Source organism: Sander vitreus, chromosome 17 (assembly GCF_031162955.1).
Source record: "Sander vitreus isolate 19-12246 chromosome 17, sanVit1, whole genome shotgun sequence".
Classification (NCBI taxonomy): Eukaryota; Metazoa; Chordata; class Actinopteri; order Perciformes; family Percidae; genus Sander; species Sander vitreus.
In genome coordinates, this window is record NC_135871.1 from 32,971,313 (window position 1) to 32,996,312 (window position 25,000).

Below are 25,000 nucleotides of genomic sequence, written 5' to 3' on the forward strand. Positions count from 1 at the left end.
ATTAGTCCTTACCTAGGTACTGTCAGGGCACACCCTCATACTCTGCTTCTGACTGGCTAGTAGTCCTTTCCTAGCTACTGTCAGGACACGCCCTCATATTCTGCTTCTGACTGGCTAGTAGTCCTTACCTAGGTACTGTCAGGGCCCTCATACTCTGCTTCTGACTGGCTAGTAGTCCTTACCTAGATACTGTCAGGGCCCTCATACTCTGCTTCTGACTGGCTAGTAGTCCTTACCTAGGTACTGTCAGGGCACGCCCTCATACTCTGCTTCTGACTGGCTAGTAGTCCTTACCTAGGTACTGTCAGGGCCCTCATACTCTGCTTCTGACTGGCTAGTAGTCCTTACCTAGGTACTGTCAGGGCCCTTATACTCTGCTTCTGACTGGCTAGTAGTCCTAATACAATTTTGAACCTTAAAAAAAGCATAATATGAGTGCTTTAAACCTACATTGTGTCATTTTTTGAGTTGATTCTTACACTCAGTGGCACCGTGACGAATGCCAGGGAAGCGAAAAAGAGAATTAAAACGACAACGCGACAGGCAGAGCAACAAGACCAACGTTAATACTGGAGTGGCTAGAACAGCTGCGTGGAAACGATGATACTAAGAGATCATTTTGGCTTCGGCAACCGTAGGAGGAAGGACTAGAAAGTAATATTCAGTTGGTTGTCATCTACACTTTCACCACTAGATGGGAGAAATTCTTACACAACTAGCTTTAACACTTGTGTTGTCAGGAATCTTTGGTCTGAACTGGGTTTAGTTGCGACGTGGTTAGTGTGAACGGCGTCTCCGGTTCACACGCCGTGAAGACGAGCTGGATGACAGCGGTGATGTTTGTCTCTTTATTTCAATGTTGCTTTATCTGAATTTTTTGTTGGTTTATTCATTACAAAGTACCATAAGTTTCAACATGTCCTCCTGTCTGTTTCCTCTCCTCTGTCCTTCAGGCGATCGTGAAAACGATGTTGACCCACTGCCGTTGCCACGGCGTTTCAGGTTCCTGTGCCGTGAAGACGTGCTGGAAGACGGTGGCGCCGTTTGAGCGCGTGGGCGCGTACCTGAAGCAGCGCTACGAGCAGAGCGTCCAGGTGTGGGACCGCTCCAAGAGGAAGCCGCGGCGAAAGCAGCCACGCCTCCTCCCGGTCGCCGCGCACCAACTCGTCTACTTCAACAAGTCTCCCAACTACTGCGTGGCAGACCGGCGCCGTGGCGTGGCCGGGACCAGCGGCCGCCGATGCAGCCGAACGTCCACGGGCCCGGACAGCTGCGTGCTGCTGTGCTGCGGACGAGGCTACAACACGCACCTGGTCCGACACGTGCAGCGCTGCGAGTGCAAGTTCGTCTGGTGCTGCTACGTCCATTGCCGGCGCTGCGAGAGCATGAACGACATGCACACCTGTAAATAATCACCTGGACGCTAAGACAGGGACACACCTGTAAATAATCACCTGGACAGTAAGACTAAAATTCATCCAGAGATTTTATTTTAACAGAAGACTTTGATCCTAAACTATGAGTTGTATTTGCAGCTGTGTGTGTGTGTGTGTGTGTGTGTGTGTGTGTGTGTGTGTGTGTGTGTGTGTGTGTGTGTGTGTGTGTGTGTGTGTCAGTCAGCAGAGGAACATTAAAGGGAATCTGGATCTTTCTCAGAATGTTTCTTTGACATTAAATCTTTATTTTGTTAAGAAAACAGGAAACAAAGACAACCAATCAAATCTGAACATTTAAAGCAAGATGAATGAATAACTGTTCTTTAATAACAGACTTGTGAATTAAAAATAAAGTTTTGTATTTTATTTTTGGCAATAAACATAATTTATGTGTAAATATTCAGCTTAATTTGTGAGAATGTGTTTAATAATCATAAGTGTGCTGAAGGATCTGAAGACAGCAGTGACCTCCTGTCCTCTGCTGCCCCCTGCTGGCCCGGCCGGCATCTTCCCGTCGACCAGGAAACTGTTTTTTCAACATTTTGGTCTCTTTTCCTGATGTTTTTATCACTATTTTCAAAGTTTTTGTCGATATATATTTTTTCAAATGCTATAAAATTGAATAAAACACCAAAATTCAATGAAAGTAGTGAACTGATCAGTTATTTTACATGTGAAGAGCGTTGTGTGGAACCATCCACGTTATGTTTTTGACAATCTGGTTGAATGAAACCCAAATTTCTGATATAGAAATTTTTTGAAAATGTGTCAGATTAGACCGAGGACGGAAGCTTTCATCAGTCATATTTTAGTTATTATTCTCTCATTTTCATATTTAGCACCAAGTCAGTTATATCGGAGCTTTAAAAAGTCATACTATGCAACTTTTCCAGCTTAGGTCCCCCCCCTGCAGGTCCCCAGCTTAGGTCCCCCCCCTGCAGGTCCCCAGCTTTGGTCCCCCCCCTGCAGGTCCCCAGCTTTGGTCCCCCCCTACAGGTCCCCAGCTTTGGTCCCCCCCTACAGGTCCCCCGCCTACAGGTCCCCCCTACAGGTCCCCAGCTTTGGTCGCGTAGCGCGAGCTGCCGTTCCATGAGACAACCTGTAGGGGGACCAAAGCTGCATAGTATGCCTTTAACTTTGAGTTTCATTTTTGTTTGAAATCTAAAATCCTGCAGCTGCAGAGTCCCCTCTCTGAGCTTATTTTAACTCGTACGTAACGTGACAATGACTCCATTCTCTGATGAAGACTGGGCAATGCAGTTGAAAGCTCCAGAAGAGTTACTAAGTGAGCTTTGAGACGAGAGATTAAAGAGCTCCGAGGACGAAAAGCTTCCAGGGAAAAGAGTTTATTTCCATCAAACATTCAGACATCTTGAGTCACCTCGGTGATCCATCCGTGGTACTTGGATACTCGGGAGAACACGGCCGGTTTCTCGGCGTCGCAGCGCCGGCTGCCCCAGGTCACCACGCCAAACAGGAAGTAGGCTCCGTGTTTCCGACACACCAGCGGCGCTCCAGAGTCGCCCTGCACACACAAACATTTTCATCTCAACCTTAACATCTCCATCAGACACTAGACATCTCCATCAGACACTAGACATCTCCATCAGACACTAGACATCTCCATCAGACACTAGATTCTCTGCCCGAGCCGATATTTTCAGCCGCTATCTTCAGGCCGGGCCCTTGATCAAGCATTTGTGTTTAATTATTACTTTATTAGCCTAATTGGGTGGGGAGCAAGCTCTGCCTCTCCAGCTCCTCCCGTAGCTCTGGGTGGAGGTCCTGACTTGTGTGAGGTAAACTGGGCTACATCGTGTCTCCCCCCTCTGCAGCACTGTTGTCGGCTAGTGCATCAGCATGCAGACCGTGGTGAAGGACAGTATTAATCAGGTGATGGAGACCGTGGTGAAGGACAGTATTAATGAGGTGATGAAGACCGTGGTGAAGGACAGTATTAATGAGGTGATGGAGACCGTGGTGAAGGACAGTATTAATGAGGTGATGAAGACCGTGATGAAGGACAGTATTAATGAGGTGATGGAGACCGTGGTGAAGGACAGTATTAATGAGGTGATGGAGACCGTGGTGAAGGACAGTATTAATGAGGTGATGGAGACCGTGGTGAAGGACAGTATTAATGAGGTGATGGAGACCAGAAAGTCTCCTATATGGTTCCAGGTCTTGGATTATGTTGATGTCTTGATCTGGTCCCCTTACTATTCAGCTGAGGGAGCTGTGGGTCCAGGTTTCTTCATTCAGATCATTTGCGATCCGTTCTGAATAAACTAACAGCTGTTTACATGCTTCGTCCTCGTTGCATTATTCATTAAGATAATTCTAACAGATTCCTGTAGTTCAAACAACTCTGAATTGTATTGAGAACGTCAGTTATAACGGCCACGTATTAAAACATTGTCGGGTTTAAAATCGGGCTCGGGCTCATAATACAGTTAATGTGCCGGGCCTTTTGGGCCCAATCTAAGCTCTAACATACATTTGTGAATGTACCAGATGTACGTACATTAGTAAACGTAGCGTTATCAGCGCCATGGCCAACCCGCAGAAAGCACACGCTGGGATACTTCAGCTTACGTGGTATTTACCAAACCTGCAGTTCATCGGGTAATCGGCGCCTTTTTCCTAGCCTCGTGAGACCGTCCTGATCTGGCGAGCTCCAGTTTTTCACTCGCAGATCAGTCTGGCATCTTGAGACAGAGAAAATTTGGAGCCTTTCGCCAAACGACCGACCAATCAGCGCTGGTTTTGAAGCTGGTTTAGGTGTGACGCGACGAGAAGCGACTGTTCAGTCTAAACAACATGGCGGCTTCCACGGATGAGATGAGCGTAGCTATCACGTGAGTTTTATCCGAATTAGAAAGTATTCCTTCATTGAAAGAAGAGCAACAAACGGCTCTGGAGGCTTTTCTCGGAGGAAAAGATGGTTTTGCTTTTCTCCCGACTGGTTTCAGCAAGAGTTAAATATATCATTGATCTGATTGGTTGATTTGGCTGTCCATCACCAACATAGGTGGTGATGGACAGATGGTTTATCCAATCAGCTAACCAGGATTTTCGCCCCTTCCCAAAAGTTCTCCAACGGAAAGTTCCCAGATGGATATGCCGAGCCAATGAGAAGGAATCCATCTGGTGGAGTCAGGTTAGCTTTCTCCGCCCACTATACCGTAGATTGCGCCATTAGCCATGGTTCTTATTTCGGCATTAGTGGTGAAGAAATGTATGTATTGACTAGTGCGCTGTAGCCAAGCGGTAAGTACTGGTGCTGTGATACGGCTGAGTGCAGACTGAGATATTCCCACTGCTGATGCTATGACTGATTGAAAGGATCCTGATGCCAATATGTGTAACGTAGCGAGGAGTTTAACAGCTGCTGGAATGTGAACGCTGAGTCAGAGATATGATGTCATCTTTGATTCTTAAGGATGGCTGATTAATCTGTAACGCGTAATGATTTTGTGTTCACTCCACTGAAAAAGTGTGATCCTTGTCGTCTCCTTGGCCTATGTCTCCGTCTTGCTCAGATTACTGCTGCCATTTCACCAGGAGGCGTACGCCAGGAAACCCTCTTCCTGGTTTACACCTGCATACATACCTCGCCATGCTGTTACCTCAGTGAGGCCCGTTAGTACATACCTCGCCATGCTTTTACCTCAGTGAGGCCTGTTAGTACATACCTCGCCATGCTGTTACCTCAGTACGACCTGTTAGTACATACCTCACCATGCTTTTACCTCAGTGCAGCCTGTTAGTACATACCTCGCCATGCATATACGCGCACATTGTGAAACAAATACGCCTGAAGTGGGCGCAAAAGCATTAGTACATCTGGCCCCGATTCTCTGACATGGGTCACTTGGACATCTGGTCCAGAGGGAGTTACCATGCAGGAGGTGGAGCCGCCAGGATGGGAACAGATGTAGGAGTTGGTGATGAGTCCTCCGCCCCATTTCTGGCTGCAGCTCGTCTGGTTAACCAGGGTCAGTCCCACGTGGTGCAGCCGGTGGGGGTCTACGTCCGCTACACGGGAAACATTAGAAACAAGACATCAGACAACCGGAAACGCAGGGAAGAACAGAACAAGTCGACTGCACATGCACGCACTGTATAGTGGGGGGATTGGGGGCGGTCACTTAAGAGGTGTTTTCATCCGAGAGACGCTGTGATTGGTGGATAGGATATGGAGCAGGGGACTGCCATTGACATACCCAATCACACTATGACAGACGCTCCACTTAGCACTAACTCTCATGTTTTATTTTAAATGAATGGAGCCCACTGGCAGTCTGGTACATGTGGGTTCTCAGTATTTACCGTGGGAAGCACCCACGGTATCGGCGCCTATGCGCCGTACAGAAGCTTGATATCAAACAACCAGAAACTCTTTCAAAGTGTGTAAGGATGCTGACGACTTTCAGGGATCTTGACTTGTCTCACTCCCAGTGGGTCAGAAACAGAGGCCTTGTCAGAGACGTCTGACCAAGACGCTAAAGCAGACTTATTGCGTCAGAAACCAACGCCAGACGGGGCTTTCAATTACTTCTCATGTAATCCCATCCACACCTAGGTTTGGCTACCGAAACCCGGTTCCACTATGGAACCGGTTCATACGCAACCGGTAGGAATCGGACCGGATTAGAACCCAAATTTTGGTTCCTCATTTCGGTTCCACTTAATGTGTCGACTGAAATATTTTCCCTCGGTCGCTCCAAAACGGACCTAAAACTATCCCCCTTTCTCTGTAGTCTGTTAGCTAGCTACCGTACATGTAGGCTACCTTTAAAATGCCATATCTTCCCTCTGGGCTCACCAAAACGGACGTAAAAGCCTATTACTGCTACCACATTTATAAAAGAGCTTCTCTTTGTTGTCATTTTCAGTTTTTCAAGAATCGGTTTAGGAATCAGAATCGTTTTAAAAGTACCGGTTCGGCATCGGAATCGTGAAAATCCCAACGGTACCCAACCCTAACCACGCCGCGACCTCTCACACTCTGGGTAACACTTAGGCATCATTTGTGAACACGTTTGCTTCCTTAGCTACATGTTCTGAACGTGGATACTGTTGATGTGTTAATGTACTCGTGTCCTGCTGCTTCCTGTTAGCGTTGGGTATCACCAAAGTCTTGATTCTATTACCTTTCTGGTTCACCATCAGTCAGGTTAGGTTGGTTCCAACACCAGTGTGTCTGGATATTAAGAGATTCTCAGACAACTTCTGCTGTAAATGAAATGGCGATTAAGATTAATGTGCGTTGTCCTGACCTGCTGTGCTCGAGGTTCTCCAGCCAACTGTGACACAAGACCAGCTGCTATCCAAGTCCTCGTCCTTCTTGGGGACACAAATTGGAGACACATCCGGGCCTGGAGACAGACACACAGTCACCACTTCACACTCACACACACACACACACACACACACACACAGTCACCACTTCACACACACGAGACACAGTCACCACTTCACACACACACACACGAGACACAGTCACCACTTCACACACACGAGACACAGTCACCACTTCACACACACACGAGACACAGTCACCACTTCACACACACACGAGACACAGTCACCACTTCACACACACACACGAGACACAGTCACCACTTCACACACACACACACGAGACACAGTCACCACTTCACACACACACACACACACGAGACACAGTCACCACTTCACACACACACACACGAGACACAGTCACCACTTCACACACACACACACACGAGACACAGTCACCACTTCACACACACGAGACACAGTCACCACTTCACACACACGAGACACAGTCACCACTTCACACACACGAGACACAGTCACCACTTCACACACACACGAGACACAGTCACCACTTCACACACACACGAGACACAGTCACCACTTCACACACACACACGAGACACAGTCACCACTTCACACTCACACACACTGGAGACACAGTCACCTCTTCACACACAGTCACACACACTAGATCAGGGGTCTTCTATGTTTTTTTAAGCAAAGGATTCCTTAACTGAGAGAGAGATGGAGCACGGACCCCCTACTAAAGGCCTAAAGCCTTTATACATACCTTTTTGCATAAATACCAAGCTATTAAAATAATTATTATTGGCATGATTTTATAAATCCTGTTTTAATGTTAAACATACATGTGGCACTACCTTACCTATAGGCCAGTAAGCAGTGGGGACTTATATTTAATATGTTGGTTTCATGTAAAGACTTTTTCATTTTTGAAAAAAATAAATAATTTGGAGGCCCCCCTGCATTGACTCTGAGGACCCCCTAGGGGTCCCGGACCCCCTGTTGAAGATCCCTGCTCTAGATACACAGTCGACAGACAGACAGACGTGTCTGTGCTTTATGTCTCAGGTGTTCCTACTGAAAGTGGCGGGCACGGCGAGGCGGAGCAGCGACAGGTCAGATTTGGGCGGGAAGCTGCGGTCCTTCGGCAGGTTGAAGACTTTGTCCACCGGGACGGTTTCAGACGAGGAGAACCGGAGGTCATGGACTCCCAGAACAACCATGTCCTTCTTCGCTCTACAAGAACGAATACAAGTCAGAAACAGAGGGAGCATAGTATCGAAGAGGCAGGTCTACCTGAGAGGTCTACCCGACAGGAAGGGGCAGGGGCTACCCGACAGGAAGGGGCAGGGGCTACCCGACAGGAAGGGGCGGGGTTACCTGACGTTGCAGTGCTGCGCCGTGAGCACCCAGTTGCGGTGGATGAGCGCCCCGCTGCAGTAATGGCGTCCGTTGGCGGCCTGCAGGCTGACCTGCCAGGGCCAGAGGAACGGACACGCCTCCGTCACGTTCCCCAGCGACGCCTCGCCGTCCTCAGACACCGACAAGACGGCGAGGACCGGAAACTGCTCACAGCTGATGTTCTGCTGCTTCCCACATCTGCTCTCTGTCGCCCCGGGCAACAAACAGTCAGACAACATACAGTCAGACAACACACAGTCAGACAGCATCAGGTACCTCTGTGCAGATTAACTATAAAAGGTTTACCTGTAGCAGGGAGGTCGTCTGCGTACCTGTCATTCTGAGCGTCTGTCAATGAAATCAGACATTAAGAATAGTTTGACAGGTAAACACTCAGGTGTTTCTGTGGGTCATGTGCGAGACGTACGCATAATGTCAGCAATCCAGAGCGTGTACAGTTGGACTCGGGTGTACACGCCGGGTTTCTTGGCTCGTCCACAGCCGACCCCCCAACTCACCAGACCTGCCAACTCATACCGGCTGCCGGTGAAGCAGGACAGAGGACCGCCAGAGTCCCCCTGAGACACATACAGAGACCCGCCAGAGTCCCCCTGAGACATATACAGAGACCCGCTAGAGTCCCCCTGAGACATATACAGAGACAGAGGACCGCCAGAGTCCCCCTGAGACACATACAGAGACAGAGGACCGCTAGAGTCCCCCTGAGACATATACAGAGATAGAGGACCGCTAGAGTCCCCCTGAGACACATACAGAGTGAGGACCGCCAGAGTCCCCCTGAGACATATACAGAGACAAAGGACCAGGGTTATGTTTAACACCAAGTTACACATAAGTTCAGGTTCCTTTATTGGTACCCGTAAGTAAACTAGGTTTACAGTCTAAGAAGCAGGACATCCTTAAAACTGTGTAGACCAAATAACATGCAACACACAACACATTAAAACATATAAAACAGACATGGATAACAAACCGTAGGCTACATGACCACATTGACTCGTGCAGTTATATGCAGAAATCCTACAGCTAGTACCTGACCAAGGTACTTGTGCCTTGTGTGCAGTAATTCTACAGTTTAACAGAGTGATTGCCGCTGGGACAAAACGGTTTTTAAAGCTTGTAGGTCTACAACCAGGGACTATTAGCCTCCGTCCAGAGGGGAGATACTGGAAGTCCCTATTCAGAGGGTGTAGGCTGTCCTCTAAGACGGCCATAGCTATCTGCTGTAGTTGTTTGGCATACAGGGATGGGGGTGCAGCTGGGACTCCCCACTTACTTAACCATCTTACAATTTGATTTAGACGATTCTTGTGCTAACTGAGACACACCCAAACCATGAGACTAAGGAAGTTACAGAGACAAACTGGTCGCTTTTTTTGACGCACTTTTAAAAAAACGTCCAAGTTTATTTTATTTTTTTTATACGTCCAACGTTCATGCTGTTTTTTCCAACTTTTTGGCACTTTTTCCACCGTGTTTATTTCTTATTATGTTAAACTTTTCTTTACTCATGTGGACTGCTGGCGCCCGTAGCGTTTGCCCATCCTGCCTACGCCCCGGGACGGCCCTGTTCCCTGGGTCTTACCTGGCAGGCGTCCACTCCTCCTTCGTCTTTCCCGGCACAGAACATGGACGGCAGGATGCCGTTGGTGTAATACTGGTTACAAATGTCTGACGGCAGGATGGTGACGTTCACTTCCTGCAGTCTGTTCACTCGCGCTCCATCTGAAGGAGAAACATGGAGGAGACACTTTAAACCCGACCCAGAAGACCTGCGAGTCTAAAAGGTCCAAACCATTGACACCCTTCAGCGTGTTTGTGTAACGTACCGGGGAGAGCACGCACTAACCCCCCACCCCCAAATCCTTCTTGTCGGTTATTGGCTGGAACACTTACGTTTGGTGGTGCAGGTTGGCGCAGTTTGTTTTTGTTGCCGTTTGCGGAGCCTGGGATTAAAGCTTAGATCGGGCCCAAAAAAAAAAAAAAAAAATCAAGCCCGACCCTACCCGAGCACGTTATGTCCGAGCCCGGGGGGGATGGGGCAAAACACAGGACTGCGTGGCACATTTCCTAAAGTTGCTTCTTCTTTAACTGTCCTGTTATTCCCGCGTGTCACGGAAACGTAAGCTAAGCCCACCCACGACCTTTTCCTTAAAGGCATGCTATGCAACTTCCAGCTTCGGTCCCCCTACAGCAGAGGTTCAAGCTTTTTTCCATCATGTTCCCCTTTGAACAGTTTTTTTAAGACACGTACCCCCTAACCAGCGTGAATAATTTTTGGTCGAAAAAAATAAGTCTGTATAAGGACGAAGACTACAGCGATGTCAGCGATAGATTTACTAAACTACAGCCTGGGACCTGGACAACATTTAGATGATGATGGAAAAAAGGTGAAAAAACTTGGAAAAAGACGGTGGAAAGAAGGAAATAAGGCAAGAATGGGTCGGAAATAGTAACAAAAACTTCGAAAAAAGAGACAAACTGTCACATACCCCTGCAGTCCTCCAGAGCACCCCTAGGGGGACACGTACTCCCCTGCAGTCCTCCAGAGTACCACTAGGGGGGACACGTATCCCCTGCAGTTCTCCAGAGTACCCCTAGGGGGACCCGTACTCCCTGCAGTCCTCCAGAGCACCCCTAGGGGGACACGTACCCCCATTTGAGAAACACTGCCCTACAGGTTGTCTCATTGGAACTACAGCTCGCCTATGCCTTTAACATAACTGCGTCAAAAGGGACGCCAATAGTCCCAACAACGACAAAGGCAGCTGAACCAGCGTCCGTATTTTAGGAGATGGGACTGAGAATCTGTTGCCTCTTTAGACGCTCCGACCCTTTTGGTGTGTGTTCAGCCGTTTAAACATCAGTGTGTCTGGGATAGATAGATATATATATATTTATTATATATATATATATATATATATATATATATATATATATATATATATATATATATATATATATATATATATATATATATATATATATTTATTATAGTATTATGGGATATAATGACGCTGTCTCACTCTCTCGGCTGGAGCCCCAGCCCGTGATGGTGCAGCTCCGGAGCGTTGGTAGCGGCGCCATCCAGACGTTGATCGGCCGGACGAACGTGTTGAAGGTCAGCGGCTGCTGCAGCTTCAGCAGCGCCACGTCGTTCGCTTTGGTCCGAATGTCGTAGCTGGGATGGCTCACGATCAGAGAGAGTCCCACTAGCTGCTCAGGAAGTTAACACACACACACACACACACACACACACACACACACACAGTAAACAACACGGGAAGTTGACACCACCCATAGCTGACACCACCCATCGTTAAACAGGAAGTCAGATCAGAATATATAATCAGAGTTTCTGACTTGTTGTCCAGGTTCATTCGGGTCGTCCAGGTCGTGTTTTCCTGCCAGAACCGTCCAGAAAGAAGCTTTATTGTACCTGCAGAGACAGGAAGTAGATTTATTTACGTGCTGAACTCATCTCAGACTAAACTTAGGCCGCGCGCGCGCCTGCAGCTCTCGCGCGCGCCTGCAGCTCTCGCCCCTTCTCACCTAAAGTAAAGCCATCTCTGTGAAGAGATGAATGGGCTTTTCTTTGCTTGACTAACTTGTAGTAGATTCATGTGATCATTTACGTTCCCATGAGAGACTTAAGACTTGGACTGTGGCTCAGAGACTTGGGAGCATCTGTGGTACATTAAGAACTACAACTGTAGTTCTGTAGCCTCGGTGAAGCTGGTTGCGTTAGCGTTCACGCTGCACATCACACGGTAGAGAAGTGAGGACGGGGACTCAGGGACAGCACGCTAAAGTTATCATACGTAGGATAAACTGCAAATGCATTTATTTTCATAAAAAGGTTCACTTCCTGTGATTGGGTGGGATCAGCGACCCTGTTTGGACCAAACAATCACATTTATTTATAAAGCACATTAAAAAGCAGCCAACGGTGCCGTACACAACAAAGCAGAACTCATTTAACAGATTTACAACATCTAACATTTAAAACATGAACACAGCATCACAGTAAAACATCTTGCACCAAAATGTCAGCCTCAGCTGGGAAAGGCCCAGGAAAGAAGGTGTGTTAAAGCCTAACTCTCCCCAAAATGCCACCTAGGGTCTTTTTGTGAATGTACCCGAGTCAAACGTTTGTTTAAAAGTATATTTAGGACGGAAACGCCACTTTTAAGATGGACAGTATTCTGGTTTTTGGGTCAAATGGTCTTCTGAATGGGAGTGCTAGGGACGCTACGATGCTAGCCTCAAAATATCTATTTTTAAACCACTAAGAAGGCTCGACACAACATGAGACTTTGCTCCAAGTATCACCAGGAGCTCTACACCTTAACTCCACCGGTGACCAAGATATCCTAAATCTGGGGCTCCTTGTTTTGATATCGACTCGTTGTGACTGCCGAGGTGGTAGCAGCCGGAAACAACAACAGCTAACGTGAGTTGTTAAAACCTCTTTTAGTAAACTCTGAACACAACCAATGTTGTCATATCTTTGGTTAAGGTGTAGAGTCCCTGGTGATACTTGGAGCAAAGTCTCATGTTGTGTCGAGCCTTCTTAGTGGTTTAAAAATAGATATTTTGAGGCTAGCATCGTAGCGTCCCTAGCTCTCCCATTCAGAAGACCATTTGACCCAAAAACCAGAATACGGTCCATCTTAAAAGTGGCGTTTAAATATGCTTTTAAACAAACGTTTGACTCGGGTACATTCACAAAAAGACCCTAGGTGGCATTTTGGGGAGAGTTAGGCTTTAAGAAGAGATGAGACAGTGAAGAAGCCGGTGTAATAGCAGAGGTAGCTCATTCCATATTTTTGGAGTTGCCACAGCAACTCGGCACGATCCCCTTTAAGTTTCCGCTTCGTTTTAGGAACAGCTGACCTGAGTGAGCGGGTCGGAGTGTAGGGGTGGAGCAGCTCGGACAGGTAGGATGGGGCAAGACCATTTAAGGATTTAAACACAAGTAAATAGAAACTGGGTTGGGTGGAACCGGACCAAACTGCTCAGGTGTGACAGCCAGGTGTACCTGTGCAGGTGACCTCTGACCTTTTGAAGCAGTGAGCGGCAGAGACGACCCACAGCGGGGCGATGACGGCGCCACCGCAGGCCGGCGTGGACATGTAGCAGAGAGACACATGCCAGGGCCACGAGTGGGCCCAGGCCTCCTGACCCCCGATGATCCGGGTCTCTAGTTCCTGTTCTAGACCGAAGGACCGCACCCCCGACAGGTCTGACAACACACACACACACACACACACACACACACACACACACACACACACACACACACACACACGTTGGTTTTAAATGTAATAAATCAGACGTGATGTGTAAATATATAAAATATAGTTTGAAATGTAGTACTGAATCCAAGTTGTGCAGAGAAAGGTCCATGTTTCTGCTGAGTTGTATTCAGGTTTGGATCTGAAGACACAAAGACACCAAATCAATCAAAGACATTAGACACAGAGAATAAGTGTGTGTGTGTGTGTGTGTGTGTGTGTGTGTGTGTGTGTGTGTGTGTGTGTGTGTGTGTGTGTGTGTGTGTGTGTGTGTGTGTTTCTCACCTGAGTGTGTTGCAGGTAGCAGCCACGCTGCCAGCAGACAGACACACAGCATTCTGTCTGTCTCTCTGCAGGACAAACTGTCTCTCTGTGAGGATAACCTATCTCTCTGAAGGATAACCTGTCTCTCTGCAGGATAACCTGTCTGACTGACGAGGCTCAGCTGGCTGATTACAAACAGCTGCAGCTCAAAGTGATTCCCAATGTTCCTGAGTGAATGGATGAGGAGTTCTGTCTCTGAAATGGTTAAACATGTGGATCACAGTTCCCCAAAAAGTCCAAGATGACATCATCAAATGTCTTGTTCTGTCCCCGACTCAAAGATCGTCAGTTTCCTGTCCCAGAGACTGACTCTGATTCATGGATTATCAGAATAGAATAGACAACTGACTGGTTATGTTAGCAGTTGTAGACTAATGTGTGAGTTGTTAAGTTCTGTCAGGTCCATTAAGTCAAGAACACACACAACAATAACATGATTTAGGACATGGGGAGGTCGTGGGGGAGGAGGTGGGGGAGGACCTGGGGAGGAGCTGGGGAGGGACGTGGGGAGGTCGTGGGGGAGGGCGTGGGGAGGAGGTGGGGAGGAGGTGGGGGAGGAGCTGGGGAGGACGTGGGGAGGAGCTGGGGAGGACGTGGGGAGGACGTGGGGAGGACGTGGGGAGGAGCTGGGGAGGACGTGGGGGAGGACGTGGGGAGGAGCGTGGGGAGGAGCTGGGGAGGTCGTGGGGAGGACGTGGGGAGGGAGGTGGGGAGGACGTGGGGAGGAGCTGGGGAGGACGTGGGGAGGACGTGGGGAGGACGTGGGGAGGACGTGGGGAGCAGAGATGTGAGCAGCAAGCAGTTAGGAGAAAACTAAAGCAGCTTTAAGGAGGGCGCCCTGTTTGAGCGTAGCCATTTAGCAGCGAGGGGAGTTGACCAGCTGATGCACATCAGCTGGAGCAGCTCAGCTGGAGCAGCTCAGCTGATGCAGCTCGGCTGAAGCAGCTCGGCTGATGCAGCTCGGCTGGAGCAGCTCGGCTGATGCAGATCGGCTGATGCAGCTCGGCTGGAGCAGATTGGCTGGAGCAGATCGGCTGATGCAGCTCGGCTGGAGCAGATCAGCTGATGCAGATCAGAGAACACACAGAGACACACACACAGACAGACACACACACACACACACAGACAGACACACACACACACACACACACACACACACACACACACACACACACACACACACACACACACACACACACACACACACACACACACACACACACACACACACACACACCAGATCACCTCCAGTCTGTTATTAACATCACCAGATCACCTCCAGTCTGTTATTAACATCAGCACCAGATCACCTCCAGTCTGTTATTAACATCAGCACCAGATCACCTCCAGTCTGTTATTAACATCAGCACCAGATCACCTCCAGTCTGTTATTAACATCAGCACCAGATCACCTCCAGTCTGTTATTAACATCACCAGATCACCTCCAGTCTGTTATTAACATCACCAGATCACCTCCAGTCTGTTATTAACATCACCAGGTCACCTCCAGTCTGTTATTAACATCACCAGATAACGTCCAGTCTGTTATTAACATCAGCACCAGATCATCTCCAGTCTGTTATTAACATCACCAGATCACCTCCAGTCTGTTATTAACATCAGCACCAGATCACAGTAGAGCATGTTAACAGCTACTCTGTCAGAATATAAACAGCTGGAGACGGTGTAGCAGCTGATATTTAACAGGACCTAACAGGATGTGAGTGTTTCTGTCACTTCCTGTTCAGCCTGAAGGCTGCTGGAATCAGCTGGAAACCGTCCGACTTGACAGCTGATTATAGTCCCCCCCCCCCCCCCCCACCTCCACTTTACAGGCGAGGCGCAGTTCTTCTCCAACGAGCCTATTGACAGACACACACACAGAGACACACACACACACACACACACACAGACACAGACACACACAGACAGACAGGCAGCGACATGTCTTGGTCCGGGTCCTCCGGGTCCGGGTCCGAGTTCAGCCGGGAGGTGCAGCTGTCCACCGCGCTGCTGTGCGGCAGCTCGGGCTCCATGCCGCTGCTGCAGCTTCACCGCGAGCTGCTGCAGCGCTGCGAAATCACCGAAGAAGAGTTCTGCTGGGTCCTCCAGGGGTGCTCCCGCTTCCGGTTGGTCAGCCGGCCCGCGGAGGACGGCTGGCTGCGGCCGGAGGACTGCACGGTGGTGGCCAGGACGTCGCTGCGGCTGTGCGGCAGGCAGGAGGAGTGCGGCGGCCGCGGCAGCGTTAGCGGCGGCTGCGAGCAGCTGCACCTCTGCAAGTTCTTCATCTACGGAAACTGCAGGTTCGGCAAGGGAAGGTGAGGCGCGCGCTCGGTGTGTCACAGAAATGTCAATAAAGTAATACTAAGTCATGATAAAGTTAGTTGTTTAGTTGTGTCAGCGGAGGGATTCTGACGCCTGCGCACTGCGCAGTACGAGTTATTTCCCTCGCCAGGTTTCCGTAGATGTAAAACAACAACAGTCAGTCAGTTATAGATTATAAATGTTGTATTAGAGATATGGCTCTGTCTTTGTATCTTAATGTCTTGAGGACTGTGTCCTGTTTTTCCTCCGCGGCGGAGTGATACACACTTCCTGCAGCAGTGAAGAGACTAAACGAAACTTAAAGAAAGGAAACACACACACACACACACACACACACACACACACACACACACACACACACACACACACACACAGAGTTAAGGAAAGGAAACAGAGCTAGGTAGAGAAATGAAAGTTAAACAGAGGAGAGAGAATCACAGAAGTAAACAAAATTATATTTCAACTTCTATACAACACTTTTACATCCCATAATATGATCTAACGGTTTAACCTGCATAGATCTGGAGAAATCAATGTCTGTGTGTGTGTCTGTCTGTCTGTCTGTACGTGTGTGTGTGTGTGTGTGTTGCAGGAAGCCGTGTAAATTCTCCCATGACATCCACTCTGATCATAACTTGGCGTTGCTGAGAGAGTGCACGCTGCACGAGCTCACCAAGGAACAGCTGGCAGTGCTGCTGCTGCAGAACGACAACACACTGCTGCCAGAAGTAACACACACACATATACACAGACACACACACACACACACACACACACAGACACACACACACACACACACACACACACACACACACACACACACACACACACACACACACACACACACACACACACACACACACACACACACACACATACAAACAGACACACACACACACACACACACACACATACAAACAGACACACACACACACACACACACACACACACACACACACAGACACACACACACACACACACACACACACACACAGACAAACACACACATACACAGACAGACACACACACACACATATACACAGACAGACACACACACACACACAGACAGAGACACATACACAGACAGACACACACACAGAGACACACACACACACACACATACACACAGACACACACACACACACACACACACACACACACACACACACACACACACATATACACACACACACACACACACACACACTCTCTCTTCATGTCTTGTGTTGTCTCTGTTGTGTTTGTCTGTGTTCACTCCTCTTCTCTTGTCTGGAGAAAGAAGCAGAGACACAGAGGAGGATCCTGCTCTGTGATTGGATGACACAGTTGTGATGTCAGAATAGGCTTCATGTGTTAGCAGTGAAAACAAGTCCAGTGAGGGTGACGAAGAAACGGAGAAGAGGAGCACTGAAGAGTTAAAGTAATAATGAAAAAGAACAAAACAAAAAAAAAGAAAAAAGGCCAGAACATATGGGGTGACTGAGGTAAAGCTCACCTGTTTCACCGCAGAAGGAAGACTCAACATCCCATAATTACAACAAACCAGATTAGGAGGAAACATAATTGTTATTATTGAAAGATCCAAAATGTTTTCATGAGATGATTCGTCTTTCTCTCGAGACTCTCATGAGAATATAAATATATATTCCAGATCACACCAGCTTTGTCTCTCCGTCCTCAATTAGGTCCTAATTACAGTTAATCAATTAACAATATTATTATTATTATTATTATAATTATAATAATAATAATAATAATAATTATTATTATTATTATTATTATTATAATTATTATTATTATTATTATAATTATAATAATAATAATAATAATAATAATAATAATAATAATAATAATTATTATTATTATTATTATTATTATTATTATTATTATGAGATGTTTAGTCAGTTACAAGAAAAGATAAGTCTTCAGTCATGTTGGTGTGTGTGTGTGTGTGTGTGTGTGTGTGTGTGTGTGTGTCTGTGTGTGTGTGTGTGTGTGTGTGTGTGTCTGTGTGTGTGTGTCAGTGTGTGTGTGTGTGTGTGTGTGTGTGTGTGTGTGTGTGTGTGTGTGTGTCTCGGTGTGTCTGTGTGTGTGTGTGTGTGTGTGTGTGTCTGTGTGTGTGTGTATTTGTGTGCGTTACTTACTGTCTCAGGTGTGTGTTACTTCCTGTCTCAGGTGTGTGTTACTTCCTGTCTCAGGTGTGCATGCACTATAACCGTGGCGATGGTCCTCACGGCGCCTGCAGCTTCCAGGACACCTGCACCAGAGTCCACCTGTGTCAGCACTTTGTTCGGGGCGACTGTGCCTTCGGACTGGGCTGCAAACGCCAGCACGCCATCGACACACACGGGCGCCGCATGCTGGAGGAGAGAGGACTGGGCGGTGACATCATCAACCAGCTGCCCTTCATCTACAGGAACATCCACCACCTCGCCGCTGCCGGTAACAGCAGCACACCTGTTCTCTACCTCATCATATAATACATCACACCTGTCCTCTACCTCATCATATAATACATCACACCTGTTCTCTACCTCATCATAGAATACATCACACCTGTTCTCTACCTCATATAATACATCTCACCTGTCCTCTACCTCATCATATAATACATCACACCTGTCCTCTACCTCATCATATAATATATCACACCTGTCCTCTACCTCATCATATAATATATCACACCTGTTCTCTACCTCATTATATAATACATGACACCTGTCCTCTACCTCATCATAGAATACATCACACCTGTCCTCTACCTCATCATATAATACATCTCACCTGTCCTCTCCCTCATCATATAATACATCTCACCTGTCCTCTACCTCATCATAGAATACATCACACCTGTTCTCTCCCTCATCATAGAATACATCACACCTGTCCTCTACCTCATCATATAATACATCTCACCTGTCCTCTACCTCATCATATAATATATCTCACCTGTCCTCTACCTCATCATATAATACATCACACCTGTCCTCTACCTCATCATAGAATACATCACACCTGTCCTCTACCTCATCATATAATACATCACACCTGTTCTCTACCTCATCATAGAATACATCACACCTGTTCTCTACCTCATATAATACATCTCACCTGTCCTCTACCTCATCATATAATATATCTCACCTGTCCTCTACCTCATCATATAATACATCACACCTGTCCTCTACCTCTCATATAATACATCACACCTGTCCTCTACCTCTCATATAATAATCACACCTGTCCTCTACCTCTCATATAATACATCACACCTGTTCTCTACCTCTCATATAATAATCACACCTGTCCTCTACCTCTCATATAATAATCACACCTGTCCTCTACCTCTCATATAATACATCACACCTGTTCTCTACCTCATATAATACATCTCACCTGTCCTCTACCTCATCATATAATATATCACACCTGTCCTCTACTTCATCATAGAATACAAACAGATCTTTGTCTTTGTTTTCAACAACCAAACACAGTTTAGTTACAAACAGAAGAATCCATTCATTAATTTGCGTGTCGCTCACGTAGGGAAAAGTTCAACACAACTCATCTCTTGCAGCGGGGGGCGTGTGCATGTGACGAGCACGAACGCGATTGGAGCACGAGATTGCGCCCGCTTGTTGCCTCACCTGTCAAACAGACTGTAAACAACATATAACCTAGCATGATCCATCCCCGAGCCTCTCTCTTCTCTACAGAACACACACTAATGTAACGGACGTAACGTAGCTACGTTAGCCTGCTGCTGCTACATAGGCTGTTATTAGCTTTGGTCGATAACGTTGCATTTTACCTTAATATAAGGCAATGCTGCGCGATGTGATGCGCACGTTACAAGCTGAAGAGGCACATTATTCAAAGCTCAAGTGGATTTTTTTTTTGGTGTGTGTGTGTGTGTGTGTCTGTCTGTCTGTCTGTCTGTGTGTGTGTGTGTGTGTGTGTGTGTGTGTGTGTGTGTGTGTGTGTGTGTGTTAACTCTCTGTGTTTGTGTCTCTAACAGAGAAATGTCCTGATTCTTCGTACGAAGCTGCCGATCAGCTGGACGAGCAGCCGGAGATCTGTCTGCACTTCATCAGAGACAGCTGCAGGTTCCAGAGTGAGTGATCCAGCTGACGGCCTCTCTGCACGACTATACACCCTACTCTGATTTCAGATCAGTTTGTTTGTTTTACTTCATCAAAGATCTAGAAAGGAACATTTGGGATTTATGGGGCGTGTAGTGATTTAAACTGATCTTTTTAAAGTCTTGTTTGGTGCAGCTGACACATTTAAATCACTTCTCAAAACTTTTTTTTATTTTATAGACTTGCTTTTATATGTGTGTGTGTGTGTGTGTGTGTGTGTGTGTGTAGACGGGTGTCGGCGCATTCACTTCCCCCTGCCCTATCTGTGGGAGGTGTTTGATGGCGTCGCCTGGACAGCCCTGCAGAACATGGAGGACATCGAGCGGGATTACTGCAACCCGTCCAAGACACAGAGGTCAGAGGTCATGCATCACCTTTACCTTTGTCCAGGTTTGAAGATGATCTGTGGCTGTGGATTGTTTAAAATGTTTCCATACCTGTTCCTGAACGACCCACCAGACTCCATGTAAATAATCAGGACATTTAGCGTGTATAGAGCCAGCATATCTCCACCAGACTCCATGTAAATAATCAGGACTTTTAGCGTGTATAGAGCCAGCATATCTCCACCAGACTCCATGTAAATAATCAGGACTTTTAGCGTGTATAGAGCCAGCATATCTCCACCAGACTCCATGTAAATAATCAGGACTTTTAGCGTGTATAGAGCCAGCATATCTCCACCAGACTCCATGTAAATAATCAGGACTTTTAGCGTGTATAGAGCCAGCATATCTCCACCAGACTCCATGTAAATAATCAGGACTTTTAGCGTGTATAGAGTCAGCATATCTCCACACATTTTTCACCATTTTCTGACATTTTAGAAACCAAACAACTAATCCATTCATGCAGTAAATAATCCACCATGAAAGTAATCGGTAACTTAAAGCACCAAAAGATAATACAAACGTTTGATAAAGTGTCAGAAACCTTGAGAACCCAGTCCTCTGATTCCAGCTTGTTTTAATGTGAATATTTCGATTTAAACTTTTCTTTCTTTCTGCGTTTGCAGTGGCGGTGATTGGCCCGTGGACTTCCTGTCGTGGACTCGGGACTCGCAGGCGGTTCGCCGTCTGTCCACGGTTTCCTCGGTAATGAAGCCGCCTCACTATGTCCTGACCACTAATTGGCTGTGGTACTACCGGGCGAAGCGCGGGAACTGGGTGGAGTACGGGCAGCCGGTACTTTCAGACTTTTGTTTTCTTTAAAGATAAAAAGGTTCTTGCAGCGTGTTAGCTGCTAAGGCCGCCACACTGGCTGCGTGGCGTGAGCGTGGCATGAGCGTGACCGTGAATGTGGCGTGAGCGTGGCGTGACCGTGAGCGTGAGTGTGGCGTGAATGTGGCGTGAGCGTGAACGTGGCGTGGCATGACCGTGACCGTGAACGTGGCGTGAGCGTGGCGTGAGTGTGGCGTGAATGTGGCGTGGCGTGAGCGTGAACGTGAGCGTGGCATGAGCGTGACCGTGAATGTGGCGTGAGCGTGGCGTGACCGTGAGCGTGAGTGTGGCGTGAATGTGGCGTGAGCGTGAACGTGGCGTGAGCGTGGCGTGTCAGCTGCGTGGCGTGAGCGTGACCGTGACCGTGAGCACGGCGTGTCAGCTGCGTGGCGTGAAACGTGGCGTGAGTGTGAACGTGGCGTGAGTGTGAACGTGGCGTGAGCGTGGCGTGTCAGCTGCGTGGCGTTTTCTCTGTCTTTAACACCAGAAAGGTGTCTGACTGCTGCTGCTGCTGCTGCTGCTGCTGCTGCTGCTAGTCTCGTCTGGACACATGTATGTTTCCCATAAACATAAACATAAATATATTCTGATCTGATTACAGCAAAGACAACGTCAGCAGGACTGACGGTGAAATAGACTCCAGAATATTTCCTTCATATTGACGGGTGACATATTTAAATGACATTTATATCAGAACCTCGAGACTTTCAAACATCAACATGTCATTTATTAAATGTATTCATGTCTAAATGACATATGAACATCTTTTATATTCTATGTTGTCTGGAAACGCTTCCAACACACTGGCGTGTGGCGTGAAAAATAGGCGTCGGTTCTATTTCTAGCATGCACACGTTTTCTGAGACATGCATGTCACGCAGGCAGTGTGCACGCTCTAACCTGTTACCATGGGAGCCCAAATATAAACGGACACGCCACGCAGCTGACCAGCTCACGTCACGCAGCCGACACGCTCACGCAGCTGACACGCTCACACCACGCAGCTGACACGCTCACACAGCTGACACGCTCACGCAGCTGACACACTCACGCCACGCAGCTGACACGCTCACACAGCTGACACGCTCACGCAGCTGACACGCTCACGCACGACACGCTGCACGCCACGCAGCTGACACGCTCACGCAGCTGACACGCTCACGCCACGCAGCTGACACGCAGCTGACACGCTCACGCAGCTGACACGCTCACGCCATGCAGCTGACACGCTCACGCAGCTGACACGCTCACGCCACGTGTCGGCTGGCGACTCATTCTCTCTTCTTTAAAGCTATAAAGGTTGATGTAGCATGTTAGCTGCTAACCGCTGTCCACCTCCCTCAGGATGAAAGGCAGCGCACCACGTCGGTGACGTCGCGGACTCTGGAGGAGGCGTTTCTGGCCGACAGAACCGCTGACGTCAGCGTGGTCAAAGACCAGAGACAGTACGTCGTCAGCTTCAAAGGTACCACTTCCTGTCACCTGTCAAGTCAGGGGTTTACAAGTCACATCTAGTCATAAGCTACATTCACACCGCAAGTCTTAATGCCTAATTCAGATTTTTTGCTCGGATCATATTTTCTGTTTGTCTGATTAAAATGTGTCTAGCAGCCACGCTCACGCCACGCAGCTGACACGCTCACGCCACGCAGCTGACACGCTCACGCCACGCAGCTGACACGCTCACGCCTTTGTTGGAGCAGTGTGCAAGCTCCTTAAACCAGCTCTGAATGCTGTCTCTAAATTAATGTTTTTTCTGGCAATTAGTGGAGTAACCATAGTGAGTAATTGCTCAAAAGCTGGAGGACCAAAACGCTGGAGTATCTTCTGAGCGAAGGATAGACACCCTGTTTTGCATGTCACAATATCCAAGGTTTACACCCCAGTCTCCTGCTGGCTCGTCTTGGTTGGCGTCTCTCCTGTACATGGCTAGCAGCGTTACAGGCCAGGTAGACCAGAACTACTCTGGCCACATTCAACAAGGTCTCCACTTCATCCAGGTTATATTAAACCAAAACTCAATAAGAAAAGGTAGGACTAGGTGCCCAAAGTCAGTCTTGTCTGGTACTGTCTGGGCCGTGGGGACTGGCAGTTGGTTTTACTGATTCTAAAGAACAACTGTCAGCTGTATGTTGGCGTTTGTTGGCGTTTGTTGGCGTTTGTTGGCGTATGTTGGCATTTGTTGGCGTATGTTGGCGTTTGTTGGCGTATGTTGGCGTATGTTGGCGTATGTTGGCATTTGTTGGCGTATGTTGGCGTATGTTGCCGTTTGTTGGCGTTTGTTGGTGTATGTTGGCGTATGTTGCCGTATGTTGCCGTATGTTGGTGTATGTTGGCGTTTGTTGGTGTATGTTGGCGTATGTTGGCGTATGTTGCCGTATGTTGCCGTATGTTGCCGTATGTTGGCGTTTGTTGGCCGTAATGCTGGCACAATAAGGGTATGTATGTTGGCGTATGTTGGCGTATGTTGGCGTTTGTTGGCTGTAATGCTGGCACAATAAGGGTATGTATGTTGGCGTATGTTGGCGTATGTTGGCGTTTGTTGGCGTTTGTTGGCGTTTGTTGGCGTATGTTGGCGTATGTTGGCATATGTTGGCATATGTTGCCGTATGTTGGCGTTTGTTGGAGCAGTGTGCAAGCTCCTTCAGACTCACATTCTCACAAGTCCTACGTCAGGACCAACAAGTCTTCAGATGCTTTGAGTTGTAATGTGTCTTTCTAAACAGTTCATTTAGAAAGCTAGAGTAACACAAATGAAAACAGCTTTTTAATGTTTATTTCTTACTTTCAAACAAACCCGATTGTCGTGTTTTGTTGATCCTGTTTTGTCGGTTGGCGTATGTTGGCGTTTGTTGGCGTTTGTTGGCGTATGTTGGCGTTTGTTGGCGTATGTTGGCGTATGTTGGCGTATGTTGGCGTTTGTTGGCGTATGTTGGCCGTAATGCTGGCACAATAAGGGTATGTATGTTGGCGTATGTTGGCGTATGTTGGCGTATGTTGGCGTTTGTTGGCGTTTGTTGCCGTTTGTTGGCGTTTGTTGGCGTATGTTGGGTTTGTTGGCGTATGTTGGCGTATGTTGCCGTATGTTGCCGTATGTTGCCGTATGTTGCCGTTTGTTGGCCGTAATGCTGGCACTTTAAGGGTATGTATGTTGGCGTATGTTGGCGTTTGTTGGCGTTTGTTGGCGTTTGTTGGCGTTTGTTGGCGTATGTTGGGTATGTTGGCGTATGTTGGCGTATGTTGGCATATGTTGGCATATGTTGCCGTATGTTGGCGTATGTTGGCGTATGTTAGCGTATGTTGGCGTATGTTGGCGTTTGTTGGCGTTTGTTGGCGTATGTTGGCGTTTGTTGGCGTATGTTGGCGTTTGTTGGCGTTTGTTGGCGTATGTTGGCGTATGTTGGCGTATGTTGGCGTATGTTGGCGTATGTTGGCGTATGTTGGCGTTTGTTGGCGTTTGTTGCCGTTTGTTGGCGTTTGTTGGCGTTTGTTGGCGTATGTTGGC

General features: G+C 47.7%; 3 protein-coding genes across 6 annotated transcripts in view; 2 read left to right on the top strand and 1 right to left on the bottom strand.

Moving 5' to 3' along the window:
* Window positions 1-1,541, top strand: part of LOC144532100 (uncharacterized) — a 40,175-nt gene extending 38,634 nt beyond the window's left edge. Inside the window, exons 8-9 of the mRNA XM_078272648.1 lie at window positions 767-833; window positions 954-1,541. Of these exons, the coding sequence (XP_078128774.1) occupies window positions 767-833; window positions 954-1,412 (526 nt within the window). The 3' untranslated portion in view covers window positions 1,413-1,541. The remainder of the gene's footprint in view (window positions 1-766; window positions 834-953) is intronic.
* Window positions 1,542-2,464: 923 nt separating this feature from the next.
* On the bottom strand, window positions 2,465-14,261 carry ovch1 (ovochymase 1). The gene is made up of 13 exons (XM_078273827.1): window positions 13,769-14,261; window positions 13,566-13,625; window positions 13,248-13,431; window positions 11,550-11,625; window positions 11,213-11,402; window positions 9,772-9,911; window positions 8,593-8,743; window positions 8,472-8,513; window positions 8,145-8,370; window positions 7,843-8,000; window positions 6,719-6,817; window positions 5,338-5,474; window positions 2,465-2,961 (listed from the first exon to the last, which is right to left on the bottom strand). The coding sequence occupies exons 1-13, from the start codon at window positions 13,818-13,820 to the stop codon at window positions 2,800-2,802; spliced, it is 1,677 nt and encodes a 558-aa protein (XP_078129953.1). The 5' UTR covers window positions 13,821-14,261; the 3' UTR covers window positions 2,465-2,799.
* Window positions 14,262-15,665: 1,404 nt separating this feature from the next.
* Window positions 15,666-25,000, top strand: part of parp12b (poly (ADP-ribose) polymerase family, member 12b) — an 11,349-nt gene continuing 2,014 nt past the window's right edge. Inside the window, exons 1-7 of one of the 4 annotated variants that reach the window (XM_078273174.1) lie at window positions 15,666-16,126; window positions 16,726-16,861; window positions 18,332-18,575; window positions 20,152-20,247; window positions 20,504-20,630; window positions 21,291-21,459; window positions 22,840-22,960. In XM_078273174.1, coding sequence (XP_078129300.1) covers window positions 15,753-16,126; window positions 16,726-16,861; window positions 18,332-18,575; window positions 20,152-20,247; window positions 20,504-20,630; window positions 21,291-21,459; window positions 22,840-22,960 — 1,267 coding nt within the window. In that variant the 5' untranslated portion in view covers window positions 15,666-15,752. The remainder of the gene's footprint in view (window positions 16,127-16,725; window positions 16,862-18,331; window positions 18,576-20,151; window positions 20,248-20,503; window positions 20,631-21,290; window positions 21,460-22,839; window positions 22,961-25,000) is intronic. The other 3 variants (XM_078273175.1, XM_078273176.1, XM_078273178.1) reach the window with 3 other exon arrangements.